This window comes from Denticeps clupeoides, chromosome 10 (assembly GCF_900700375.1).
Source record: "Denticeps clupeoides chromosome 10, fDenClu1.1, whole genome shotgun sequence".
Taxonomy (NCBI): Eukaryota; Metazoa; Chordata; class Actinopteri; order Clupeiformes; family Denticipitidae; genus Denticeps; species Denticeps clupeoides.
The window spans coordinates 17,941,405-17,960,402 of record NC_041716.1 but is presented as its reverse complement, the minus strand read 5'-3'; the positions used below and the strand labels follow the sequence as shown (position 1 = coordinate 17,960,402).

Sequence of the window (18,998 nt, the reverse complement as noted above, 5' to 3'; positions counted from 1 at the left end):
CATCAGTACGACCGTTTTAAAAAGAAGTAAGCATTTTAATGCCAAATGTTAGCCAAGTCATTGCTAGGGATGATTTTGTAATTTATGTAAAATAAAAACAGTAATAAAAACAATAAAATAATTATTTGGGCCTTCTTTTGAACAGAGAACTCCATTTTTTTTGTTTTTTCCTTGTTGATTAATTTATTTCCGAGATCTGGCGCTACTGCGATGTTCACCTCAACCACCAGAATTCAAAGTAAACTTTGGACCTGCATTTTTACTTTACGCGGCTATGTGTGATATATTCGTCTACATCATCGAAAGAGCCAATAATAAAGAATCTTTTGCATTTATGGTCTATGTGAATTCTTTTCTGGACGTATTCAGAGGACATCTTCCGAACGGGTTCGAACCGATTCCTCGGTTCATCCTTCCCTTGTCGCTGCCCACGGAGCTACAGCCCTTCCCCTCCCCGGCCAGCAGATCCGGGCCCTTTCGTTTTCATTTCCCGGAAAGAGGCTTCGGAAAGCTGCGTGCGGCTGAGGAGGACCATGCCCCGCAGCTCCCGTGTTCCGTAGGTGCCGAGAACTTCTCCATCGGAGTTTCCATCTCGGGGGGGCGACATGTGTGACGGCGCATCCGAGCCACCTTCGGTCCAGGTAAGAGAGACCCCGCGCGGGAACGAGGAAACGCGGACGATCGTTCTGCCTCGTTCCTTCATTCGCCAGCTTCAGCTTCGTTTCAGTCCAAAGCCCTCTCCAAATGACACACAAAGAACGATTTCCAAGCAGCAGAAGTGCCACTCGTATTCAGAACAGTCTTCGTGTGCAAAGTATATATCTACACTCTTATTTTATTACGCCACGAGCAGATGTTACGCAGGAGGGCATGTCCATTGCGTGAAGTTACAGTGGAGCCTCTCATGCAGGAGGTCAGCAGGACCAGAGCCCAGCTGCACCAGGTCCAGCGAAGCCCTGAGGCCGCAGTCCACGTTGCTGCGTACGAAGACCTGTGCAAGCTCCCAGGGAGACTCAGTGGGTTTCGGTTTTATACCAGAAGCATCCGGAACACCGGCTGTTCCAATTTGTACTCATTCGTATGCAGTCCTTTATTTTAATTACAAAAAAGAACCATCTTTCATGATTTCCCCCATAAAATGCTCTATTTACTAATTTACATGAATTAAAAGAACATGTCTGCTTTAATTGCAGGAATTAACCCGTCACTGTGGGACAAGGATGATGTGATCCACTGGCTTCGCTGGGCCCAGAAGGAATATTCCTTACGTAGGACAGACCATGATAAATTTGAGATGAACGGCAAAGCGCTTTGCCTACTGACCAAAGAGGACTTTCGTCTCCGCTGTCCCAGTTCAGGTCAGCTGCCTATGTTCATATTTCCATTGTGGCCTGTTGGTCAGTTACAGAGTCCAAAATCTTTCTATCAATTATATTAACAATTACAATGATCAATCACCTGTCATGCTGTTATGTTTCTAATATTTTCTGATCATTATCAACTGAATACACCTTTTTTCCAACAGTTTTCAACTGTTGCAGAGATATTTTCTGAACAGCCAGCAGCGTTGTGCCTGCTCTTGTAATACCGCTGTGCTCCTCTAGAGGCGACAATGAGACAGCAAGTCTGCTCTCAGTCTAATTTAATTTAATTTAATTTATTTGTGACTGTATGCTAATTATGTGAGCACAGCCAGTTGATCATATCAAAGCACTTGAGCATTTTTGAAATCCCTTTCGGTATTCAGTATCGTCTCCATGAGAGATGTGGGGATTCGTTGTGGGGGAAAGGACGGGTTTTCAGAGCTACATGTTCCCTGAGCATGTACCGAAACGTGAAGGCGGTCTGAAGACTAACTGGCTGTGGTGTTCCCCACAGGAGACGTCCTGTATGAGCTCCTGCAGTGCGTGAAGCAGCGTGGCATCGTCCACACGACTACAGGCTCTCAGTCGTGCCAGCCTCCAAGAGCAGAGGGGTTGATGGGACGTAAGTGCCGCTACACTTACATACAATGAATTCCTTTTCACTAATAACCATGTCCTAATGTCACTAATGTCCCCGTTGGGTCACGTTAGTAAAGTGTATTTTAAAAGGACACAGCAGTAGAAGAGTGGGGGGATGTTTGATGCTGCTGAGGAAAACTGGCTTGAGTGATGAGTGGTTTCCATCTAATTAGCATATTTCAAATGTTAATTCTTTGTGGTAGAACATCTGCATAGAGCATGCGTATTACTCAAAACAACATTGATGCCATTCAGGAACACGTGATTTCCAAAATGGTGTTTGGCATAGAACACTGTGCCAGTGGGCGTGGTCAACCAGATCTGGTTTTGCCTGCTGTGAATACAACATGGATAGAGGCAGATGGCTGTGTGTGAACTTGTCTAAACAAGCCTCCCGCATTGCTACTTTTATTCTATTATATAACTTGCGTGAAACTGACATGTGAAAGGAGATGAGTCAGTAACAAAAGCAGATGAGATTCAGCAAAAAAGGGCTTATAGAAGTTCTGACAGATACTGTACAGGCCAAAAGTTTGGACACACCTTCTCATTCAATGTGTTTTCTTTATTTTCATGACCGTTTACATTGGTAGATTCTCACTGAAGGCATCAAAACTATGAATGTACACATGTGGAGTTAAGTACTTAAAGAAAACACATTGAATGAGAAGGTGTCCAAACTTTTGGCCTGTACTGTATCTAGGTGCTCCTGTCGAGCCAAGATGGAGACGTTCTTTCCGTCTGCAAGATTACAATATACCGTTAACTCATGGAAATAATTAATCTCTGTTCCTCTTCCACTCCCTCCCACTCTCCCTCCCTCATTAGCTTCCATGCTCTCAAACAGGTCTGTTCCTATTTGCCCTGTGAATCCTCACACCAGACCGGCAACTGGCATCTCTCAGTCTAACCTCCACCAGGAGTTCAGAGAGCATCCTTCTCCCCTCCACACCACTCCTCCCCCACCACATGCGCACTTAGGTCAGTGAGCATAGAGCATCAAGCCTTTATAGAGCTCGGGTTAAGGAGAGTCTCGTAGAAAAAAAGCAAGTTTAATGTTCCAATTCCACAAGCAACATATGCTTGTTATGACTCTTGACACAAACTACTGGCAAAAAAAGAGAAATATTTATTTATTTGATTGTTTGTTTGTTTGTTTGTTTGTTTTTGCCAGTAGTTTGTATCAATGTCATAACAATGGGTTTTGTTTTGTTTATATATACACACACACACACACACACACACACACACACACACACACACACATATATATATATATATATATATATATATATAGAGAGAGAGAGAGAGAGAGAGAGAGCTATTGGGTACTACTTTCACAGTCTAATACATGTTTATTAAACCACTGGTTGATGGAATACCATGTTCCTGCATCTCCAAAATAACAAGTGAGTTCAGTGAACATTTGGTGCCAGCAGGTGTGAATTTTTTTTAAATGAGCTTTGGCCTTGTGCTTTTGTTAGCACATAGATTATGCACACTGCTTTTTAAAGGTGATTGGTTTATACACCCAAAACAAACCCCTGAATAATTTACAGAGTCGGCCCAACAATTTGGTATCTTCCACTGGTGCAAAGTTTTTTATGCTGTCAGAATAATTAAATGAATTTGGTCACATCCATAAAAAGCGTCCTGCTTTACACTTTATGTCAGATTATCATAAGGAGCAGAACATATTAAAATCAAGTACTCACATTATGGTTTTTTAGTTTTATTTGTATGACTACAGGTTTGTGTATCTCAGTATATCTTCCAAAATTATTTAACAAAATCTTTCTAATCCTAAAAAAAAACATGCTCGCCACCCCCTTTCTCATTTGTGTGACTGACAACTTTTCCCAGCATTTTATTTTTGCTTAATATTAGAAGAGTTCTGTTCAATAATTATTGCACAGGTCTGATTCCATAAAGGGGTCTCAGTCTCCAGTCCTGAAAGTCAACTGTCCTGCACAGATTCTATTCATGTCGGGCTACACACGATTCTGCTTTAAAACTGTAAATTACTTTCAAGGGATTTAGGACTGAAGTTGGAGACCCCAGGTCTTGATAGCTTCACCGACTGTTGATGTGTTGCACAGAACATCCTAAAACTGCATTTACTGATCTTTTAGTGAATCAGGCGCAACAGTTGAGCAGTGGCAATGAAGAAGAACCATTAAACCTGTCCAGCAGAGAGAAAGCATCGGGTGCTCATCAGACAAGTGAAGCCAATGGGAAAATAGCAGGTATCCATGCCCTTTATTAGTGGTAAACATCAAAGATGATGTGCTTATTTGGAGGTGGACGTTTAAGCTTGGCACAATAAAAACCAGCCAGTTCAGTATTCGGTTCATAATTGGACTCGCTGCAGTAGTGCAGCTATTCTCTTATGTCCTGAACCTGAAATGTCCACCTCCGCATTTGACCACATTTTATTCATTGTCATCACCACATTTAACCCCCAGACTGCAGGCTTTTGTGGGACTATGTTTACCAGTTGCTCTCAGACAGGCGGTACGAGGCCTTCATCCGATGGGAGGATCCAGAAGCCATGATCTTCAGGGTCGTAGATCCAAATGGTCTAGCTCGACTCTGGGGTAACCACAAGGTGACATGCCTATGGTTTGAGTTTGTGTTGATGAAGTGGCAGTACAGCAGCACTGAAATGAGGTTTTTTTTTTGACGTGTTACAGAACAGAGTCAACATGACCTATGAGAAAATGTCCAGGGCTCTTCGCCACTACTACAAACTCAATATCATCAAGAAAGAAACTGGACAAAGGCTTCTCTTCAGGTGAGCTGCCAGTGAAAGTATAATTTGTGTAGTATTGTATGTGTTAGAAAAAAACTGATATATGTAAAATTGCGCAGTAAAGAATTCCCATTTGCAACAGATTTCTCAAGACACCAGAGGAAATAATACAGGGTAGAGGGGAAAGACCAGACCTTATAGAACCTCTGGAGTACCCGTCTTCGCCTGACTGCAAAGAGGACACACTAGAAGTGTCTCCGGAATCGACCTCTGACCCCCCCACCCCCATCTCTGAGCCCACAGCGTCACCTCCTCTATGATCAGAGCTCGACTTGCTCAATGTATCCAACTGGCAAAAGAGTCAGCATCAGGAGAGAGGAATTGTGGGAAATATGTGAACTTAAAGCACCTTACTTTATATCATCTCCTGATAGCACACTTGCACTGTACAGTCCAGCTTTATTTTTTTTAATTGTCAATCTATTTCTATTTCTGCATTAAAATTGCAGTTTATATGCTTTATAAGGGAGAAGGGTATGGACAATGATTCTTACAAAAAAAACTAAAATAATAATGACTGTTGAACAGAGAACAGTATGTGTAACATGAAGGTACCTGAATATGAACATACTGTCACCGTCTGCTTTGTTGTAACATAAAGGAATTTAATATGGCATATATTGGCCAAACGATTCAGTTTGGCAGTTTTATTTATAACCTTTGATTGTCTTTCACTTTCTGTCTTACACCAGAAATCTCATGTAGGGACAGTAGTCTCAGAAAAAGTCACTTTCCATCTGCAAAGAGTTTTTTTTTTTAATTTAGGGTCTTTTTAAGGAGCAATGCAGGGAATGCGCAAGGGAAATATACAATAAAAATGGTTCTTCATCCTGATTACACTGTTACAGAAATAAACTGTGAATGTTGGAACAGAAAATGAAACTTAACCATGTGCATTATCACTTTTTTATGTCGTGGTTTCCTTCTTTCAAAACCGAAGCTTCCATCATAACCTGACCAACGGGATTTTATTCGTTCAGCGCCATGTACATGTAAACTCCTGCCCCTGTGACGGTGAAGGAGCTAGCATGCAGACGGCTTTCTGACACTAGAAGGAAAATAATTATGAAAGTAAAATCTGCGTGACCTACGTGACCTACGTGACCTGACTACCAATATTATCACTTAGAAACTTGGTAGTTAGCTGAACGGAGCAACCTATAACCTTCGAGAATAAATCCCTGCCTTAATGTCATAAGATCAAGAGGTTCTGCAACAATTCTGCTGTATGAGCAGAAAGTCCCCCTGCTGTAGCCAATAACTTTTATACCATGGGGTGTCCAAATGGTGCCCTGCTACTAAAATATAGTGAAATGTGGCCCACACATGAATTTTTTCAACTGTCATGTAATTTGTAGTTTTAACACAAGGTGACGCCCTAATCAAAGTAAAATTTTCACAAAACATGCGTTTGCTAAGAGAGCAAAAATTGCAGAACCAAAGAAACCTCAAAAAAAGTGAGAGCAAAAAATTCCCACATGGTGGGAATGTAAAATAGCGGATTGAATGCGCAGAAGGCACAAATTTTGTCTGTGTGTGTGTGATGCCGTGTATGGCTCAAATGTACAAAACGGCCACGGTTCAAGATCACCAGATGATAAAACTTTCTATTATTCTGGCAAATAAAACGAGTAAGAAAATATCAAGGTTATTAAATCAAGTGATCAATAATCAATAAATTAATAAGTTATTAAAGCAATAAAATGTACGCATTAATCAGAATTATGTGATTTCATGGGAGGAGATATTTTGGCTGGATCAGATTTATGTGGGGGGCATGACCCCCCAACCCCTTTGCAATTATGAATGATGAAACCAAGCATGTGAGCCCTCATCTCTAGTGGGTGGCCCAGCCACTCACAAAAATAAGGTATCCTAGATTTGAATTAATAAAATATTCTTATTATACACTTTGTTCGTTTCGTAGCTGAATGTACTGACAACAAAATCACACAAAAAATTATTGATGAAAATCAAATTAATCAACCCATGCAGGTTTGGATTTGGAGTCACACTCAAAATGAAAGTGGAAAAACACACTGTGGGTTGATCCAACTTTGATGTTAATGCTCAGTAGTGTGTGTGTCCTCCACGTGCCTGTATGACATCCCTACAACGCCTGGACATGCTCCTGATGAGGTGGCCGATGGTCTCCTGAGGGATCTCCTCCCAGACCTGGACTAAGGCATCCGCCCACTGCTGGACAGAGATGTCCAATATGGGGAACGGGCGGGTCCATAACATCAATACCTTCGTCTTGCAGGAACTGCAAGGGCCAACTGCATCAGCACATGGTCTCACAAGGGGTCTGAGGATCTCATCTTGGTAAATCTTGGCAGTCAGGCTACCTCTGGCGAGCACATGGAGGGCTGTGCGACCCCCAAAGAAATGCCACCCCACAGCATTACTGCCAAACTGGTGCAAGAAGCAAGACATTTTCCACAGCTTCTCACATCTATCACATGTGCTCAGTGTGAACCTGCTTTCATCTGTGAAGAGCACAGGGTGCCAGTAGCAAATCTGCCAGATCCGAATTGTTCTCTGGCAAATGCCAAACGTGCTGCACGGTGTTGGGCTGTAAGCAGAACCCCCACCTGTGGATGTCGGGCCCTCGTGGAGTCTGATTCTGTGTGTTTGAGCAGACACATGCACACATGTGGCCTGCTGGAGTTTTTTTTTTTGTGATTTCTTTGAACGATAGCTACAACATTTACAGTATTTATCAGACACCCATATCCTGAGCGATTTACAATCAGTAGTGACAGGGACAGTCCCCCTGGAGACACTCAGGGTTAAGTGTCTTGCTCAGGGACACAATGGTAGTATGTGAGGAACCTGTGACTTTGGGGTCTTGTGGTTCAGAGCCTACAGAGCCTAGGCTACTACAACCATTTTATTACATGAAAAGTGGTGCTGAAGTTTCTAAATTGTCATTTAATTTGACATGAGAAATAACTTACAATACAGTTGGCCAGAATAAAAAGGATATTTTGACCCTATGTTGATCGTTTGAAATGATTTCATCAAAATGAATAAAAAATTATTAAAGCTACGTGTTGCACAATCATCAATCATTTATCATCGAAGAGGTAATTGGAAGACTGTGAACTGTTCTTAGAAATATTTATTATATAAAACTTATGAAGGACACATTGAACATGAAGCATTTTTTAAAGAAAAGCTATTTATTAGGTTCAGTTCTTCATGGTCACTGACTGTATGCATGAGTTAGGAGAGTGAACACACTATTCATTATGCTAATAAATGACTCTTTATGTATTTCCATTGCATGTCTCCAACACTAAAATGTGGTTTTCACGGCTAAACATTCATGTCTGGGATAGAGCATGACTTTTTGTGTAACCAAAAGATCCTTCTCCTGCTACATGGCAATTCCTGTTTTATTTCTCTATTACTTTTTCAGGCATTGGATTATTAAATAAAATAAATCAGAAAAGTTCTGTTCTGAATTTAGAGGGAAATTCAGTCTTAGTCATAACTTTGCAGACACATCAATTTATTTCATTCTAAAGTGTTATGTTTGCTTCTTGGATGACATGAATTTAGCGGGTTACGTGCTTGTACACAGTCAGTGGCTTGTTTTGCACAGCAGAATACTGCACTGATGCATTATCAACAGTGACAATCATTTCAATATCTGGGCCAGTGCCTCCTACAATTGGGAATGTTGCTTAAATTTGATTGCATACAGTAGAGGCAGTTTGCATGTTATGGAAGGACATATGAATGCTGAAAAGTATAAAAAGGTCATACAATGGGGGGAACAACATACAGTGTGCAAGCTGTCCCACTTCAAAAGATGAGAGAGGTCTGTCATTTTCATTATAGGTACACTTCAACTGTGAGAGACAAAAAAAAATATTTGTATAATGGTGCATAAAATATTTTTTTTGTTTAATAGCAAAAGTTAACCTCAATACTTTGTAATGTGACCTTGGTTGGCAAAGACAGAGTTCAAATATTTTCTGTAGGTCTTCACCAGGTTTGCGCAAACTGTAGCTGGTATTTTGGCCCCTTCTTCCATGCAGATCTTCTCAAGACCTGTGATGTTCTGGGACTGTCGCTGGGCACAGATACTCTGTTGGATTGAGGTCTGGAGACTGGCTAGGCCGCTCCAGAACCTTGTAATGCTTTTCATGTAGCCACTCCTTCGTTTCCCGGGCTGTGTGTTTGGGATCATTATCTTACTGGAAGATCCAGCCACGTTTCATCTTCTATGCTCTCAAAGTTCCATCAGTTCCATCAAACACGACCACAAACTCTCCAGCAGCGCCCGAAAAACATTCTCAAGAACAGGACCAAATTCCATCACCAAAACTCCAGAAACTCGTAACCTGTTTTGAACAGAAGATGGAATGCTACACCATGCCCCTGTCCCAACTTGACCCCCATCAAATGTCGCATGAGCTCATTTTGTGCATAAAATTGTACAATTTCTCAGTTTAAATATGTTTAATAAGAAGAAAATATTGCTTCATGTGATTTGAAAGTCTTTTAGTGTGCATTATACTAAAATTTAAAGAATTTGTGTATTTAGTTTACTCTTATTGACCTCCTTTGGGACCAAGGTAGAAAAACCATTAGACAGGTACCCACAGAGAACCCCACTATAGGGCACATTGTAAGGCATTTATATTTTCATATAAAAGATAATTTTTCCCATGCTAGAGGGCAGAGGGCCTCCACATCTCAACAGAATCCACCATCCAAATGCCATGCCAAAGTCTGCAGTGCGCGGTCACTGCTGTCTCGGTTGACCACGCCCTTTTGCTTAGACACACATCACATAAATGCAGGAAAGGCGGCAGATTCCAGCACAGCCCTCCGCATTTGAGCGAGAGTTGCATGCTGCATGCTCAGTAATGGCTCTGGTATTTAATGCTGCCACGCAGCCCGGCACGGAGCATTATTCCATCTCTTTTTCCGGCTCTGGATTTCTGATGACCTATCAGCTCGGCGTGGGTCAGTGTCTTCTAGAAAAGGCGCCGTGGCTGCTGAGAGGCGCCCACAGGGTGTACGGCGCGTCAGCGGGCGCACTGGCAGCTGCAGCGGTGGTGTGCGGCACAGATTTGGGTACGGTGATGAAACCTTTCAGTGCCTTTTGATGTGTGACTCTTCTTCTTCTGTCTCAAAAAATGCTGGACATTTTTAAGTTTTTATATTTATATTTTTTATATAGATATAAAAATATATATATATATATATTTTTTTTTTTATATTTTTTTTATGTTAAAATAAGTTAGGGTGGTTGCTTTGCTTTTGTGGAATTTTTTTTATATTTATCAAATAATTAAAATAAATAAGAACATAATAGTATACCATGTTTAAACTGACATAATGCTTTATGAAACAGAAAATAACCAGGCCCACTCCTTGCATGTCCTTTTCTTAACAGAACCAGTGAGAGAAGATGTGGTGAAGGTGGTTAAGATGGTTGAGGAGCATGCGCTCGGGGCTCTCAATCCTGCCACTGACCTATTTGGTCAGATGGAGGGTGTGCTGAGGCGCAGACTGGCCAAAAATGCGCACCAGCTTGCCAGCGGCCGACTCTGCATCTCAATGACACGTGTATCTGATGGAAAGAATGTTTTAGTATCGGAATTTCAGTCCAACGAGGAGCTCGTCAAGGTATCCCAAGAATTCATGTCTGACTCGAAGTTATCTTTGCAGCACTAACAGATCAGCACCAGCCACCTGCTTTGTAGGCAACCTTGAGTCCAGTACTACTGAACCGATTTCATTCGTTTTCACCAGCAGAGCCGTGAATGTCATCATATTTGCCAAAAAGTTCATAACATTGTATGGCCAATATTGACCAATAGAGATGTCTGTCTGACATATTGCTATCTAGCACATGGGTAGAATAATATGATGACACTCTTACAGCATTCTTTCTTTCCTGATAGGCACTCATGTGTAGCTGTTTTGTACCTGGGTACTCTGGCCTGATCCCACCAAGTTACAAAGGAGTGGTGCGTAAATATACGGTCCATACATTTCAGTTCATGCGACATCCCGAATGTAGAACAAACTGTTGCTGGACATGTAAGAAGCATTTATTTTGCTCGCAGTGAACAGGCATTCTGTCTCCGCACAGCATTATGTTGATGGAGGCTTCACAAATATCCGGCCCGTTCAGGACTCTGGCTGCACAATTACGGTGTCACCATTTGCTGGAGACACTGACATCTGTCCTTGTGACGGCACAAAGGATTTTTACGAACTGGTCATGAATGACTACAACATCCAGTTCACAGCGATAAACAGCTTTCGCTTGGCCAATGCCCTTCTTCCTCGTAACTGGATGGTGAGGTCGACAGCATCTGTTCGTTCATGGGCTATAACGCCATCATAATAGATGTGTTAATACAGAATAAACGTTTTTCTACATCCCTTACATGCTTACATGCTGTTTAGATGTATATTAAGCACATGTATTGCTTTCAGGCAATTGAAGAGGCATATTATAACGGATATCAGGACACCATGTTCTACCTGCAAAGTAACGGTGGGTACTTTCATCTAACCTGTAAAAAGAATTCTACAATTAAAAATGAGAATAAATCAAGACCTTCATCTCTACAGATGTTACACCTCACCACCCTACCTGGGTGGCACAGCTGGTTCCCCAGAATGAAGAACAGAAGGGCCCCTTGGTAGCAGAGAATGATGAAGTTGAGCAGGACTGCGCAGAACACAACCCTCTGGAAAGCAACCAGGGTCCTGAAGATCTGTCCTGGAGTCTAAATACTTTTGAACAAGCCCTCCAACACAACCTTCCCAGCAAGATCCAAGATGGTGAATAAGAATGATGATCTGAGGATGCACCGTTGGCTCCTCGCTTCCCTTCCCTGAATCGCTTCATTTTCCTTCACAGATCTGCTGTTCTACGTGGTTGCTTACATGGGGCTGATGAACTTCCTCAGTGTTTATCTTCCAACCAAATTTCTCTCATCCATGCTACTTGCCATCCTACTTCCTGTTTATATTGCAGTTACAGTCCTCCACAGGTAACACCACGCATGTCCATTATTGAATGTTTGGGTGAATTGTGGTTTGATGAATGCTCCCGACTCATGTCTTACAGATTTCTGAACTGGCTCTCTTACTTCCTGGTCATAGCCTTCTGGATCTGGCAGGACACTAAGTGCATGATGTTTTTTGTTGTGAACACGTCAGTATCATCTCTGAAGAAAAACCTCTTGAAAAGGTACAATAAATATGACTGATTGTGCAATTTCAACCTGGCTAGGTCCACCTTCCAGAGTCACAGACAACTAGAACGTCAAAACTCTCTAGCGTAGAGGTTTGTATTCATTAATAAAGTTTGACTGTCCACTTCACCCAGGGTCAACAAAAGGAGCGTTCCTTTCAGCCAGGCCGAACCTCAGTTCTACACCATATTCTTCACCTTGGACCTGGAGCGTGAAAACTGCAAAAACCAGGACAGGAAGGCGAGTGGCCACCTGACTCAGTGACATTTTCTTCTGGGTTTCGGAGGTTTTTAAGTAAAAGTCATGTCGAGTCAGATAATGAGCATCAAAAGTTTTTTTCCAACATGTAATATTTAACATTTTATTTCATCATCAGCGCTGGTATGCACAAGCATCAGAAAAAGAGATTCTGGTCCTGAGAGCTTTGCAGGCGCTTTGCTTTCCAAAGGGAGAACGTGACTTATTACAGACTAGCCTGTACAGGTCAGCAATATATACAGTGTACACATCCATTACACATTAACATTCGGTCAAATTCATTTTAACCAGTTTACAAATCACACATACAGACGATTAACAAGGAAAATGTGTGTAATTCTGCTCTTATGACTTATTTAGGGCCAGTGGTGGCCTAGCGGATAAGAAAGTCCCGTAATCCCGAAGGTTGCCAGTTCGAATCCCGATCTGCCAAGGTGCCACTGAGCAAAGCACCGTCCCCACACACTGCTCCCCGGGTCCCTGTCATGGCTGCCCACTGCTCACTAAGGGTGATGGGGTAATGCAAAGGACTCATTTCACTGTGTGCACCGTGTACCGGTATTCGAAGCGGCAACTTTCTGATTACGGGGCGGCTTCCTTAACCGCTATGCCACCACTGCCCCAAGATGCAGTGTTCATGGGTCAGATCAGCCTGGGCGTGGTAATCAATATTACACAGAAATTGTGTCACCGGTCTTGTGATGCAGGGATCACGCAGTGCTCTGTATTATATCTACAAGTACCACGCTCTCAGTGTTTAAGGACCTGGTCAGTCCAGGTCATTTGATGTTTTTTTTTTTGTATGGTCATGGCACTTGAGGTGTTTTCATGGCTGTGGAACTGCTTTTATTAGCTGCCTTCTCAATAATTATTGATATGCATAATAAATGTATAAAAACAGTTTACTGTGTTTCTGTACTTCTGTCTCCATTTTATAATGAACATCCTTAATATATTTATATGTAAACACAATGATCTCAATAAAAGTCAAGCTGAATCTCTGAATGTCACACAAGGTTGAAAAACATTTTTCTTCCTTAGAAAAATAATTATTAAAAAGTTGAATTCTCTCACAGTAGGTTTACAAACCCTTAATACTAAAAAGTCCACCTAAATATTAGGTAAGACCTCCCAGGTGGGGTTAATATTGCACAACATTGTCCACGGGAACAGCATTTCACTTTGGTTAGTCTGGGTCAACAACACTCTGGGCCTCCAACTCACGAGACTCCTGCGTAAATATATGAAACAAAAATATTTATTAATAATAAGGTTATAACCATTGGAAATAAGCCAGATAATAACTTCACAATGCGGTATTTAAAAGTCATTTTAACAAAACCATGAATCATGCTAACTACAGATTATGTCTGTCGAAATGAGGATATCTCAATATATACTTTAACAAGTTACTGGATACGTGTTGACACGTAGCTGAATAATATTCCTAGGGTCATAAAACCCTGGCATACTGATTATAAAATATGAATACAAGTTTGCTCACTTAACAAAAACTAATACCTTGTACGTTTCTCTTAATCTTCCAGTTTCACCTTTACCAAACAGCCATCATGTGCCTGAAACCTCTCTCAGTAACTATCTCTTATAGGCCTCATCTACCCCATTTTGCCATCTACTTCTCAGACAAGAGTGGTAGGAGGGCTCTGGAACTGCCAGTCTTCATCTCTGCCCTCACCACTCTCCACTCCTCCCTGGACGTCTCGGCATTATCCGAGACTTGGATGTTCCCTCAGAATTCAGCTACCTACACCCGATGCTCTGTCTTCTGCCAACAGTTTCTCCCACGCAGGTGGCCGGTTTCTTTACCTGCTTGTGGATGCTGGTCATCTGGGTGAATCGGTCCTGGATGTACTGGTTTCCAAAGCCCATTATCCGACTGACCGCCTGGTTGGACAGCCCAGCCACTTTGGCGGTAAAATCCAAAGTGAACGCGAGTTTGACCAGCTCGGGGGGCGTGGGCGCAGTCTCAGGCAGAACCGTGGGAAACTCAGACACGTAGCGGTCGGCAAGCTGCTGGAAGGTGCTGTATGTGAGTTTCTGGAAAAAAGAACTCACGCTGCTGTTCCTCTTAATCTGCAGATGCAACACAGGGCACGACATGGTGGTTAAAATTCCTGCATTGCTGCTGGCCGATACATCTGTCACTACAAACCTTCATATTAATGTTATCTCCATGGCTCTTTAGCAGACTGATCATCCGCTCAATGTCATCATTTGGGGTTGAAGCTACTGTAAAAAAGGGAAACATCACTTCAATGACTAAAGCACCATTCCACTGCTTGGACTTCAAATGAACACAGGCCATAATAAAAGCACTTTATCTAGCACTTTTAAAAAAACACCAGAGACACCAGCTATTATTTTGAAAGTGTTTGCATGGCTTTAAGAAGAGTTTAATGACAGAATTCTGCCAGCATGACCTGAAAATGGCTTTCATGATGATTCTTATCAAGGAGTCATATCATGATTCATTTTCATAAACCAACTCATCTCTACGAGTAAAATGACAGGTGGTGAAACGCAAGGCCATTTAACATAAAGTATAGAGTTTAATAACATGTTTATAACACCCTGATATATAAAACCCTATATCCTGATTGATCAAAGTGATTAGATATGGGATGTGATGTCATGTCTCGCAGGTTTACCAGTGGGAGGTCCCTGGACTCCTGCTGCTACTGCAGCAGAGCGACGCCTGACTTCAACCGGGCCTTCTTTCCTCTCCTTGACTATGCGTTCCAGCTCCTCTGACACTTTCTCATAGTAGTCCTTCGACGGCTCCACATCAACAAGTTCTAATGACAAGCAATACAACAATTAGCATTTTAAAATGTCATCTGTAATAATTTGCAGTTGTTCTTAAAGGTCCCCTATTATGGACTTTTTTGTTGTTATATATGGGTCTTACTGGTCCCTTTAAACTGTATCTAATTTTAATCACGATCATGATTTTGGCTGCCGCAATTAAATTAAGAGAAGACAATACCACCATCATATGTGGACAGGGTTCCAAGCTCATTCAATCACGCTTCTGTGACAATCTTGGACTTTTGCACCACATACGTCTGTTATAATGGGTGAACATCATTTCCGCAAATGCCCACTTACTTCTGTAGGCCGCTCTTCTCCTTATTCCTACCCCTCTACTCCTCATTGGCATTTAAAGCTACAGACACCAAAACATTGTGTGTCTGGCTAAACGTGGCTGTAGTTCTGCATCACAGCAGATTTTTTTCAGATTTAATTTAAAAAATTTACATTCATGTAGCTGCTTATTTGGAAAAAATAACCATAGACAGGGCAGGTCCATAAACAGGCATTTTGTATAAATTTGTCAAGATAAAATAAAATCAATGCAGTCAATGAATCACATTTCAAAAGGAAGATTTTATTTTATCATCCTGTATGTAACAAAATTTTTTGTATCGGCAAATAACGTTATTCATGTTACAGACCAGAGCATCTGTCTTTTCACCACAGGTTCTGTTCTGACACCTGAATATATTGCAGTTCATTGTCTTTAGTTCTTGACAAATTTATACAAAATGCCTGTTTATGGACCTGCCCTGTCTATGGTTATTTTTTCCAAATAAGCAGCTAAATGAATGTAAAATTTTCACAAAAAACTACAGCCACGTTTAGCCAGACACACAATGTTTTGGTGTCTGTAGCTTTAAATGCCAATGAGGAGTAGAGGGGCAGGAATAAGAAGAAGAGCGGCCTACAGAAGTAAGTGGGCATTTGCGGAAATTATGTCCTCAACACACAAGAAAAAAAGTAAAAAACACTGGTTCTTCAGAGTTTTCAAGCCATGACGGTCAGTGGAGATAATGTTATAGGGAGGGGTAGGAAATTCTCTGGGCACAAAAAGCATGAGAAATGAGAGGTAACCTTTCCCCTTATGACATCATAAGGGGACAAATTCCAGATCTGCTGCTCTCTGAACAGCAAAGCAGAATGGCCAAAGCACTCTTTACACCTATCGCCATTTCTAGCCACTGCAGGACCATAGACAGATTAGGGGAACTCGTATTAATGTTAAATAATCTCACTAAGTGAAATTTTCATAATAGGGGATTTTTAAGAATCGTTTGAACTTAATACTGATAATACTGAGTGGGACATGATAATAACTAGCATTTACCATCTGACACACGCACCACATCAGCAACAGTGACTGTACTCCTGACAGAATTGGATTTCTCCAGGTCGCATTTATGGAAAGAGTGCTTTTTGAGGGCGGTTTGGTTTCTGGCACTGCCGTTGACTGGCGTGTGTGAACCAGTATGGCTCTGTGCTTCATTTCTCCGTTTGAAGAAAAGGCCAAAGAACCTCAGCAGGAGTGAAGGCTTCTTCCTTCTCACCGGGAGGATCAGATTTTCTGTTTCCCGAGCCAAGCGGTAGGCTGAGCTGTCACTGGAGGCCTTTTGGAGGCGAGTGCCATTTTCGTGTAGGATGACCCATTTGTGTTTGCGTCTGCGTGGTCTGCGGCCGGCCGTGTCGTTCAGACTCAGACTCCGCTTCACGTACACCTCCAGCAGACGCTCCGTAGACTTCTGTCCCAGGAACAGCAGCTGAGGTTTGCTGTCTTCTGCCATGCTGAGTCCTCTGAAATACAAAGTTTAAAGTCTATTTCTAATCAATTTTTTTTAACAAAACAGCAATCTGCTAAATTCTGCAGTTTTCTATTTTCTTAACTAAATTATAGTGTAACTCAACCTCCATTGAAAAAGAAGGCAAAGGACTGAGAGGGAAGGAGCAGTGGAAGAGGTCAATGCTAGTTTTAGACTAGGGCTGCACAATTACTCAAATTAACCAACCCTAATAGAAATACACACACACACACACACACACACACACACACACACACACACTAGATGTCGCATGCAGCCTGTCAGCATGCATCAATACTGCAGTCCTATTTGGACTGGGATTCCAAGCTCATTCAATCACGCTTCTCTGATGGTACAAGTGAAAATGCCGGACTGTTGCGCTGCATACGTCTGTAATAACAAAGTATCAACGCATAACATTTCATAAGTAAGATTTGAGTTAACAAATAACTTTATTGATGTTACAGACCAGATAATCTGTCTACCCACCATTCACCTCATAGGAAAGTGACAGGTTCTGTTCTGACACCTGAATATATTGTATATAGTCAGGTCATTGTCTATAGTTCTTGACAAATTTATACCAAATGACTCTGTGTATGAACCTGTGCTGTTTATAGCTAATTTTGTCCAAATAAGCAGATAATTAGATGTTCATCTTTCATATTATACATTTAATAAATATATTACTTCATAGTGACCTGCCTTTGGTCATCTCTTAAGCCAGAAAATGTTTATAGGCTGGTTTTTATTCGCACAAATCTAAAAGCCTTGTTCACTTACTGTTTGTTTAAAAAAGAAAATGTAATAAAAATGTGTTTTACCTAAAATAAGTGATTAAATCATGATTACAATATTGATAAAAACGACCCTGATTACCATTTTGGCCATAATCATGCAGCCCTATGTCAGACACATTTGAAGTACATGGCATTTAAAGCATCGTCCAACCCATAAGAATCCCATAACTGTCATCAATATCAGAAAATATTATTTAGTTCACAATGAAAAGAGATTTTCCTGAAAATACTGTTCCTGAAAATACTATTCATTCAAATGCAACATGATGATATGACTATAAAAATATGACTATTCTATTTCCACCACTGCTGATATTAGGACAGCACTTAAGTGCAATATTTTACTGTCCTTTTGTGCTGCTTTGTTCAGCATTAAGGCTACATAATATAAACGTTATATAAACGTTGTATAAACACTTATTAAAGTGTCTCTGAATAAGGGTGTTTGGCAAATGCTGTAAATGTAAATGAAGCAAATTAAAATATAAAAGCGTACATACATACAGCGTCGTATACAGCCTCCGATATCGAATATTTATCATCTACAGCGACCCTTTCTCGCCGCGAGAAAACGTCCAGCTTCCCTTCAAAGTAAAAAAGTTGGTCACTTTATTTTACGGGAACTGTATAAAACAGTCAGCAGCGGCGGAGTTTCCAACATTTCACTTCCTAAATATGAGATAAACGTCATTACTCAAGTAATTCTTCTTCTTCTTCTTCTCCCAAGAACCTTACTTTACTTTACTTTACTTTACTTTACTTTACTTTACCTTAATGATAGGCGATTCTCATCTGAGGATTTTAAACCTGCAGCAGAAGCGTCTTCTTCTTCTTCTGTGGTATTTTATGGAGGTTCGCTCACAATCAAACGGCGAGTTACCGCCACCAGCTGGTAAAGAGTGTAAACCAGTCAAATCTGCCAAAGTGGGGAAAAATACCCAACAACTTAAAAAATAGTATTTAAATTATAATAATATTTTCCTCTCAACTAAACCAGTCTGAAGAACCAACTGAAATACAGTGTCGTGTGTGAAGTGTGAAATCCCAGGTCCATGGCATTTTGTGCTTTTGTCTTGCGTGAAGGTCCCCCGCCTATATCTTCCCCCACCTCCAGCTGTCTGGGCCTTTCGCTCCCTGTATTTCTCCTGGGCCATCAGGTTGGATGGGAATTATTAACAATGTATTTGATCTCGTCTGATGTTACCTGGACATACAGTGGCATGGCACAATAGACGTTTCAGTAATTAAAATTTTCT

The 18,998-nt window shown here is 41.3% G+C and overlaps 3 protein-coding genes across 8 annotated transcripts; 2 read left to right on the top strand and 1 right to left on the bottom strand.

Annotated features, from left to right (window-relative positions):
- Positions 1-361: 361 nt before the first annotated feature.
- etv7 (ETS variant transcription factor 7) lies at positions 362-5,697 on the top strand. 3 transcript variants are annotated; one of them, XM_028993801.1, is made up of 9 exons: positions 364-641; positions 911-1,016; positions 1,194-1,358; positions 1,879-1,986; positions 2,832-2,984; positions 4,136-4,249; positions 4,469-4,611; positions 4,697-4,797; positions 4,898-5,697. In XM_028993801.1, the coding sequence occupies exons 1-9, from the start codon at positions 606-608 to the stop codon at positions 5,073-5,075; spliced, it is 1,104 nt and encodes a 367-aa protein (XP_028849634.1). In that variant the 5' UTR covers positions 364-605; the 3' UTR covers positions 5,076-5,697. The 3 variants fall into 3 exon arrangements, with proteins under 3 accessions (XP_028849635.1, XP_028849634.1, XP_028849633.1); XM_028993800.1 differs by having other exon boundaries at positions 854-1,016; XM_028993802.1 differs by lacking the exon at positions 2,832-2,984 and having other exon boundaries at positions 362-641; positions 854-1,016.
- A 3,973-nt stretch (positions 5,698-9,670) lies between these two features.
- pnpla1 (patatin-like phospholipase domain containing 1) lies at positions 9,671-12,783 on the top strand. Its single transcript, XM_028994373.1, has 9 exons — positions 9,671-9,909; positions 10,232-10,464; positions 10,743-10,808; positions 10,934-11,143; positions 11,284-11,344; positions 11,422-11,634; positions 11,714-11,846; positions 11,924-12,046; positions 12,185-12,783. Exons 1-9 carry the CDS (start codon positions 9,699-9,701, stop codon positions 12,312-12,314), a joined length of 1,380 nt encoding a protein of 459 aa, XP_028850206.1. The 5' UTR covers positions 9,671-9,698; the 3' UTR covers positions 12,315-12,783.
- Positions 12,784-12,821: 38 nt separating this feature from the next.
- Positions 12,822-18,568, bottom strand: LOC114798677 (uncharacterized). Of its 4 annotated transcripts, none has more exons than XM_028994565.1 (6): positions 18,513-18,568; positions 16,474-16,937; positions 14,978-15,124; positions 14,482-14,558; positions 14,136-14,402; positions 12,822-13,539 (listed from the first exon to the last, which is right to left on the bottom strand). In XM_028994565.1, the coding sequence occupies exons 2-6, from the start codon at positions 16,925-16,927 to the stop codon at positions 13,495-13,497; spliced, it is 990 nt and encodes a 329-aa protein (XP_028850398.1). In that variant the 5' UTR covers positions 16,928-16,937; positions 18,513-18,568; the 3' UTR covers positions 12,822-13,494. The 4 variants fall into 4 exon arrangements, with proteins under 4 accessions (XP_028850398.1, XP_028850396.1, XP_028850395.1 ...); XM_028994563.1 differs by lacking the exon at positions 12,822-13,539 and adding an exon at positions 18,243-18,321 and having other exon boundaries at positions 13,987-14,402; positions 18,513-18,563; XM_028994562.1 differs by lacking the exon at positions 12,822-13,539 and having other exon boundaries at positions 13,987-14,402.
- Positions 18,569-18,998: the final 430 nt, after the last annotated feature.